The sequence below is a fragment of the Balearica regulorum genome, chromosome 22 (genome assembly GCF_011004875.1).
Source record: "Balearica regulorum gibbericeps isolate bBalReg1 chromosome 22, bBalReg1.pri, whole genome shotgun sequence".
NCBI classification, from domain to species: Eukaryota; Metazoa; Chordata; class Aves; order Gruiformes; family Gruidae; genus Balearica; species Balearica regulorum.
In genome coordinates, this window is record NC_046205.1 from 6,477,635 (window position 1) to 6,485,874 (window position 8,240).

The window sequence follows — 8,240 nt, forward strand, 5'->3', positions numbered from 1 at the left end:
GGACAGCTGTACTAGGCACATATGTAGTTCTTGCTGTCATTTATTAAATATCATTCTTTGTTTAAATACCAAGTAGTTTAATGTGTTAAAATACACCAGCTCTGTTCATACAGCTGTATTCTAACAAGGTTTTCCCCCTGTGAACAGTTTGGCTGGGGACTGCCTTAGATTTAATGTGGTGAAGCCAATATGAAATACTTGATGCGTCTGGTGGTGCAGGATTAGTGCCTGGGTGGGGTTGCTCACCTGTGTATTAATACTGCCCAGGAGAAGGTTTTGCATTGCCTTAAATGCTGTTTGTTTAGTTCCCTCTAGGAAAGTTCCATCAACTGTGCTCAGAACTGCTGTGGCTGTGTTTCTGATGTTGGCTCAAGATTATTTTCTAGCAGTAAGTGTAGATGAGCAGCCTGGGTGCCCACCCGCTCCCCCCCGGGGCTTGGGCAGAGCGGAAGGAGCCCAACAGCAGCAGGGGTGCTTCACCCGCTGAGCATGGTCATGGTAGAGAAAGGTTGGTGCTGCATTAAAAGCTTCTGACAGCTGCTTTTTGCTTTTTCATGCAATCAAGGGCAATCTGAGGTATTTCACTCTTTGATTTGACTTCTTTATGGTATTGTGCAGATTCTGAAAAGGCTTCAGTGAGGAGAGGTTCTGGGGTTCCTCAATAGCTGCACTGCAAGGGGCTGGCTTTTCAGTGTTTGTCTCCACAGCTACTGCAGGCTTACGCAGCCTTTTTTTCCTCAAATTCTGTTATTTTCCAGTAACTTGTCCTAATTTCCACTATTGCAGCATCGGCTGCTTCCTCTGTGAAACTGTTCCAGCCTGAACGCGATTCCAGCATGGAGCATGCTGAACTTCTTCCTACACCTCCCTTGATAACAAACCGTGTTTGTTTTCTGTATTGGAATGGGACTTGTTTTGGAGAATGGAAAAAAAGCCCCCATTTCTGTGTGGAGTTCTGTCGCAGCCAGGCAGTAGCGCTTACCTGCCATCGCATCCTCGTGCCACGGGGCCTTGCTGAGCCCGTGGTGCTGTGCTGGGGTGCGGGCGGTGTGTCCCCCTGAGGCAGGAGAGTAACCAGGTGCCCCTTAGCGGTGCTGGGGCCCACTGGGAAAGGCAAACATGGTGAAATGCTTTTGCAATGTTTGCACAAAAACCACCCTCTGTCCTGGCCCTGAGCTGGCTTGGCTCTGCGGTGAGGGCAAAACCCTGCTGTGAGAAAGGAGCCACAAGGAAGCTGCAGGAAGACGATGCCTGTGGGCGGGTGTCTTCCCCCCCCTTGCTTGAGCAACAAGCCTGGGCGCAGTGACAAGGCTCCTGAAGCTGTGCTGAGCTGCTGCAATCTGTCATTCAGGGTGGGTTTGGTTTTTTTTCTTTTTTACCCTTTTTTCCCCAAAGGAGCTTTCAGAGACAAGGGCTGGTGCCTGCCCTGGATAAGGTTTACTCATCCCTCAGCCTGCGAGCTGGAGCAGGGAGAAGCTCCAGACCACCACGAGCAGCTCCCTGCCCGCGCTGGCCGCAGCTATCCCAGCGGAGCTGGGGCAGGGTGTGCTGCCAGGAGTAAAAGCAGTGGTGCCGCACTCCCGTGAAGCCCAGCGGCCCCTGCGAAGGTGGTAACGTGGGGCTGTGGCTGCGCTGGGGTCCGTGCTGACACAGGCTGTCCGTGAACCAGTTCCTACTCTTCCATTAATTGGCATAACATTTCCACTCAGCTTGCACTAACGTCAGTGCCCCTGCGGCTCCCCTGGGCCCTGGCTCTCCCCAATCCGGGCCTGCCTTTCCTGGGCGCCTCGGCACGCACTGGCAGCTGAGACGCGCCGTGAGCAGTGGTGACGCAGGCCGGGGCAGCGTGTGGAGGGCGGCAGCCGCTTCCTGCACCCCAACCGGGCCTCCCTGGTGCCAGAAGAAAAGCCTTGCTGCAGCTGCCTCGTTAACCAGCTCACTGCCTGACCCCACCGGGCTGCTGCTGTCCCTGCCTGTGCTGCTGCCTGTACCCCTGCCTGCCCCGGGGCCTCTGCAGCCCCTCGCATTGCGGCCCTAGCCCCCCTAGAGCCAGCAGCCCTTCGCGGGTGTTAGCGTGGATCCTGTGGTGCCCACAAAGCCCCAACTGTGGGCGTTTGGGGTTTTTTTTTTTCCACTTTTTCACATTTTATTTACCCTGCCCTGGTTTGGTGGGAGAATGGTGCTGGGTGGGGGGGAGGATCACAGCTCCGGGGGGGTCAGGCTGCAGATGGAAGCACCCCCTGCCCCTGCAACACCCCACGGCTTGGGGTGGGGGTGTCCCTGCCCCCGCCAGGACGGGGCTGCGGGGGCCGGGCAAGGTGCAGGGGCCGGAGCGGAGCCGTTCCGGGCCGTGCCGCGCTGATCCGCCGCTGGCCCCGCCCGTCCGGCCCCGCCCGCCCGTCCCCGCCATGGCGGCGGCGTTCACCGCCCTCCGCGTCCTGCTCGGGCTCTTCTTCCTGCTGACGGGCGCCGTGAAGCTCTCGGACCAGCTCTCGGCCGACCTGCACCGGCACATGGTGAGCGCGGCCACGGCTGCGGGGGTGGCTGGCGAGCCGGGGAGGGTGGGCTGGGGCCGGGCTGGTTCGGGGGGTGCAGGACCGAGCCCCTGGGGGTGCAGGGCTGAGCCCTTGGCGGGGAATGAGCAGGTTGGGGTGTTGGGATGCAGGGCTGAACCTTTCCGGGGAAGGGGCTGAGCGGAGCAGAGCCCGCCGGAGGGGCTGTGCCCCCCAGCCCCGGGCTCAGGGCTGCTCCGCTCCCCTCCCGCCCTCCCCAGAAGTCGGAGTTCGTGCGGTTCGCCGAGGTCTTTCCCCTGAAGGAGTTTGGGTTCGTGCCTGAGCCGGGCCGGTACCTGGAGGTGGTGGGCTGGGTGGAGGTGGTGGCCGGGCTGCTGCTGGCATTCGGGCCCCAGCTCCTGCAGGAGATCAGCAACTTCATCCTCAGCGTCATCATGATCGGTGAGAGCGAGCGGGCGCACGCCGCCTTGCATGGGGTCTCGGGGGACCCTCGGGCAGGGACCCCAGTTCCCATGCTCTGCTCCTCGTCCAGGTGCCATCTACACGCTGCTGGTGCTGCGGGAGCCCCTGGCCATGTGCGCCCCTGCCACCCTTTGCCTCGGCCTCCTCCTGCTGCTCAACATCCGCGGGCACGCAGCCCCCACCAAGCCCAAGTTCGAGTGATCGGAGGCTGGAAGGACGGATGGCTCAGCTGGCGGGAAGCATTGCCCTTATGGTATTTTCAGGAACGGCATCGCTTCCCACAGGGTAACTTGCCACTGAGGCACGGTGTGTCCTCTCCTGCCGCTGCCGGGGACCCTGGTGCCGGTTGTCCCCACGCTGCGGGACCCAGACTGGTGCTTTGGGACGGTGGCCGTTGCACTGCCGCCGCTCCGGCAGCTCTGTTGCTAAACTCGCACAAGGTGTCTGGCTCTTCCCAGTGTTCAGCCACGCTGGCTGGGGCTGGCTCTGTTCTCCTGGGGGCTTTTGTATTTTGGAATAAAGCCTCTTGTTTTTCATGTTTTGCCTCCTCTGTTTATTTCTGCCTCCCGCCATGCTGAGCTGCAGGGGCTCTGGGGACGTCCTGGGGCTGGAGGCCCCGGTTCCTTGGAGCAGCGTCTGGGGACAAGGACTGGGGACAGGCGGGAGCCGGTGGCAGCTGGAGCGGACGCAGCCAGCCAGCGGGGAGCAGCCACGTGGTGGCGGGAGGTCCCCGGCCGCCCGGAGCCACCCGGCAATGTGCCAGGCCACTTGCTGCACGTCCAAGGGGGTGACAGCGGCAGCGTGACCCTGCAAACCCTGTGCCTGGGCAGGCACGTGTTTTTTGGGGATCTTGCTGCAGCGGGGCCCCGCACCCGCAGGGACCCCTCCGCCACCCCGGATGGGCATGGCCAATGCAGTCCGCTCGGGATGAACCCCGAGATCGTGTTTGAACCTGGTGCATCTCCCAGCAAAGCAGCTGGGATAGCTGTGGGGGGAGACTGGCCATCGTGGGATGGAGCGGGGGGGGTACAACACCCCTGTACCCCCAGCGGGACCTGAACCACCTTGGGGAGGCACCTTTGATGTCCGAAAGGAGCATCCACAAATTGCAGGGCCATGCAAAGCAGCGAGTCGGATGCTCGTAGAGCTTGGGGGAGACTGGGGTGCTGCTCCCCCTAAATCCAGCTTTGAAGCCAACAAAAGCACTAAGAGCTGGGAGGCGGCAGATTCCTGCTTTGATCCCTTTCGGGACATCCCCCTTTTCCCCCAGCTGCCCGGTGTGGAAACTTGACCCTCTGCTGCTTTCATCCCAGCGTGGGTGGGAAAAGGGCCCTGGGAAATGGTCCTGGCTGGGGCTGGGGGCGCACGGGGGGGCTGGCCGTGCTACTGGTGTGGCTCCCCCCCTGCTTATCCCCAGCCCTGTCAGCTGGCGCAGGGGGTCTTAGCACGGCTCCGGCGGGGAATCCCCCATTATATACACACGCAGGTGCTTTCCCTGCTCCAGCTGCCGTCCTGCAGGCACTAACCCCCACGGGGGCTTGGGACGGGGAGGGGGGGATCAGGCAGCCCCTGCCTCCCCCCAGCACTTAAAGCCTCTCCCATCCCTGCTGGACCAGACCTGAGGAGCAGCCAGAGGGGACGCGGCTGGACCAGCCCAACCCGGTGGGGTAAGTAACCGGCTCAGCATGGGTGAGATGGAGCATCCCCTGTGCAAGTGGCTGGGGAAGGGAAAGGGGGATTGTCAAAGGAGCTGGGGGCTCCCCGGGGGTCTGCGCTGGCTCCGCAGACCAACTGAAGCCCACCGGGGTGAGTCCTGAATCCCCCCCCAGCACAGCAGCTTGTGCCCTCCATGCCTCAGCCTGGTGTTGGGTGCTGCGTGTGCCAAATCGGGCCCTGCCGCGCTGGAAAACACCCGCTGGGTGACTCAGTGCCGTCGGCGAGGTGTGGGCGGGCGGTGATGGGAGGTGAAATAGCTGCAGCCCTGGGATACAGCCATTGCTGCACAATGTGGTTTTCCATGGCCAGGACCGGAAAATGGTGGGGTGACAAACCTGCCTCATGCAGGGCTGGGGGGCGCGGGGGGCTGCCAGCGCCATGCTCGTACCCCCTCCCCACACTGGGGTCTCTCCACTCCGGTGCACGCTGAGCCAGTGGGTGACTTCCCCATGGGTGGGCTCCGTGGGGGGATTTGGGGTGCTGGGAGTGGGCTGGGGCCGGGTGGCCCCAGCGAGCACAGGGCTCTGTGGGAGGTGTTAAGCCCCGCAGCTGCCAGCTGGAGCCAGCACAGCACCTCCGGGTGCTGCCGGTTGCAGCTCTGCTGCTCGGCCACGGCACAGCTGCGCCTGCCGCTCCCCGGGGAGCCCTGGCTGGGCGGCTGGCGGTGGCCTCCGGGCTCCCTCGCTGCGTGGGGGGATGTGGCTGGGGTTGGGCTGAGCGGGGGTCTGGAAGTCCCTTGGCTCCTGCGAGGAGCCGTTGGAGGCTGAGCCCCTCTGGCAGACGATGGCATCCCCGCGGCGGGGCTCTGCCTCCGGTGTCCAGCCAGTACTGCAGGCGCCAACCAGAGAGGTCATCCTGTCCGGGTCAATGTCCCTTCCTGTCCCCGAGGGCTGCGTTCAGGGCCGTGCCACTGACTGTGCACCCATCTTTGCAGGACCCCGGGATGAACGGCTCGGTGCCGGGGCCGCTGCCGGCGGGGCACCCTGACGAGTGTGTGCCCAGCGACCCGGTGCAGTTCGTGCTGGTACCCGCCGTCTACTGCCTGGTGCTGTGCGTGGGGCTGCCGGGCAACCTGGTGGCCTTGCTGGTCTTCCTGCAGAGCGGCAAGGTGAGGAAGGCCATCCGCATCTACCTCATCAACCTCACACTGGCCGACATCCTCTTCAACCTCACCCTGCCCCTCTGGATCCCCTACTACCTGGCCGGGGGGGACTGGCTGCTCTCGGAGGCCGCCTGCCGCCTGGCCGGGGCCGCCTACTACCTGGCGACCTACAGCGCCGTCACCTTCATGGCGCTCATCAGCTTCAACCGGTTCTGCGCGGTGCGGGTGGCGCGGCGGGAGCTGCCGCTGACGGGGCGCCGGGGGGCCGTGCTGGCCTGCGCCCTGGCCTGGCTGCTGGGGCTGGGCTGTGCCGTGCCCACCCTGGCTGCCCGGCAGACCTTCCCCGCTCGTGCTGGGGCCACCGCCTGCTTCGAGCAGCACGGCCGGCAGCGAGCTTACGCCTACGCCATGGTGGGCTTCTTCGCCGCCGCCTTCCTGGTGGTGCTGGGCACCTACGCCTCCATCGTCCGGGCGCTCTCTGCGCCTGCCACCACCTCGCCGGGCTCCCACCGGCAGCAGGCACGTGCCATGGTGCTGGGGATGCTGCTGGTCTTTGTGGTCTGCGTGGCCCCCTACCACCTCACGCTGGCCCCCTGGGTGGGCAGCCAGCCCCCTGTGCCACTCTGCAAGCCCCCCGCCACCCTGGACGTGCTGCACACGCTGAGCGTGGCCTTGCTCAGCCTCAACAGCTGCCTCGACCCCCTCGTCTACTGCTTCTCCATCCGGCGCTTCCGCGCCGACCTGGGACGGACCCTGCGCAAGATCGGCCGGTGCCTCCCGCTCTCCCCGCCAGCCCCCGCCAGGCCGGTACCCAGCATCCACGCATCCTCCTTTGCTTCCTCGTAGCTGGGTGGGCGCCAGGCTGTCCTGGTGCCACGGCCCCGGTGGGATGAGGTCCCTGGTGCCACACTAGGGATGGGGAGCAGCGTGGCGGGAAGATCTGGCTTCGTGCATCCCCCTCCTCCTCCCCCCACCCTCGCTCCGCTCTGCGCGTTCCCACGTGTTCATGGGCTCACGGTTTACCATCCACGCACGGATCCTGCCCTCCACATTCGCAAACACCGGGAGGGCGGCTCGCCTGGCGACGGCGGGGAGCTGAGCCGCTGCAGGGGAGGCTGAGCTGCGGTGGGATGTGGTGAGACAGGATGGGGGGGATGCACCAGGGCGGCTGCCCCTCCCGGGGGTCTCCATCCCATGGGGACATGCATGATCAAAGACACCCGTGGCGTGAGCCAAACTGCCCGGGGGGGCTGTTTGGGGCCCCGCAGCTGGTCCTGTCCTGCAGCGTGCCCAAGCCTCACACCCACATCCCGCTTGCTCTCGGCCGGGATTAAAAATGAATGAGCCAAAGGCTTCCCCAGTCTCTTTGCTGGCAGGCGCCTGTGCCGCACACCGAGCAGCGCCAGCCGCTCCTGCGCCGCGGGGCAGGGCTGGGTGTGCAGGGCAGCCCCCGGCCCCCGGCCCCGGCCCCCAGCCCTGACCCCGGCTCAGCCCCGCTCCTGCAGCAGGACCCTGCGCTGGGGCGGCTCCTGCACCGGGGGCTGCTGGGCGCTGCTCCCCCCTGCCCCGTTCCCTGCCCTGCCCACGGGTGGGTGGCCGTGGTGGGTGCAGCGCAGCCCCCAGCCCCGCGCCTGCTGCCCACGTTCCTGGCAAGCCCTGGCATGCGGCGGGGGCGGCAGAGCCGGTGCAGGGCCGTGGGCGGCTGCGTGGGTGGAAGATGGTGTTTTCCCAGCCCTGGCTCATTCCCGCTGCCACCGCAGCCCCGCTCCCCGGCACTGCGCGGATGGGAGCAGCGGGTGCTGTGCAGCCACGCGGGTTCTGGGGTGCGCAGGGGCAGGGGGCCGGTGGTGGGGACTGGGCGCATCCGCTGCCCCCGAGCAGGGGTCTCACCCCCTGGCACAGGGCTGTTTTCTGGCACGCTCCAACCCACCGGTGCCTGGGAGGGAAGCGGGAGGCAGGGGGAGACGGGCTGCCCTGGGGACAGCCAGCATGGCAAGGGCAGGGTGGCAGCTGGGCGCCGGGACGGCTGGGTGATGCCGGCGGTGGTCACCACAGGCTGCTCGGCTGCCAGCTGGGAGGCAAAGCTGCGGAGCAAGCCCAGGTCCGGGGGGACGGGGTCTCCATGTGCCATGGGAATCCTGCACCATTGTGACTCTGGGACGCCACGGCACAGTTAACCCGGCGCGGGCTCGCAGGATGCCGGGTTGCCCGTGGTGCCCTTTGCTCCGGCTCCACGCAGTCGTGCCCGTGGGCCGGGCTGGATGGAGCCGGTCTCTGTGTGCTGCGTCTCGGCAGAGTCGGGACATGGCCAAGGGCGCCTCTGCTCAGCACCTGGCCCCGGCCCAGCCATCCTCGACCACTCAGTTGTTCCCCTTTTGAAGTTCATATTAAATTTTAATCCTTTTATGTAACTGCTCAGGGAGGTGGGCAGAGCTCCGACGCTGCAG

The 8,240-nt window shown here is 65.1% G+C and overlaps 2 protein-coding genes across 2 annotated transcripts; both read left to right on the forward strand.

The window, feature by feature from the left end:
- The first annotated feature begins 2,343 nt into the window (after positions 1-2,343).
- On the forward strand, positions 2,344-3,511 carry TMEM35B (transmembrane protein 35B). The gene is made up of 3 exons (XM_075773946.1): positions 2,344-2,516; positions 2,774-2,954; positions 3,046-3,511. The coding sequence occupies exons 1-3, from the start codon at positions 2,409-2,411 to the stop codon at positions 3,174-3,176; spliced, it is 420 nt and encodes a 139-aa protein (XP_075630061.1). The 5' UTR covers positions 2,344-2,408; the 3' UTR covers positions 3,177-3,511.
- Positions 3,512-4,532: 1,021 nt separating this feature from the next.
- LOC142604856 (platelet-activating factor receptor-like) lies at positions 4,533-6,639 on the forward strand. Its single transcript, XM_075774277.1, has 2 exons — positions 4,533-4,642; positions 5,626-6,639. Exon 2 carries the CDS (start codon positions 5,635-5,637, stop codon positions 6,637-6,639), a length of 1,005 nt encoding a protein of 334 aa, XP_075630392.1. The 5' UTR covers positions 4,533-4,642; positions 5,626-5,634.
- The last annotated feature ends 1,601 nt before the right edge of the window (positions 6,640-8,240 follow it).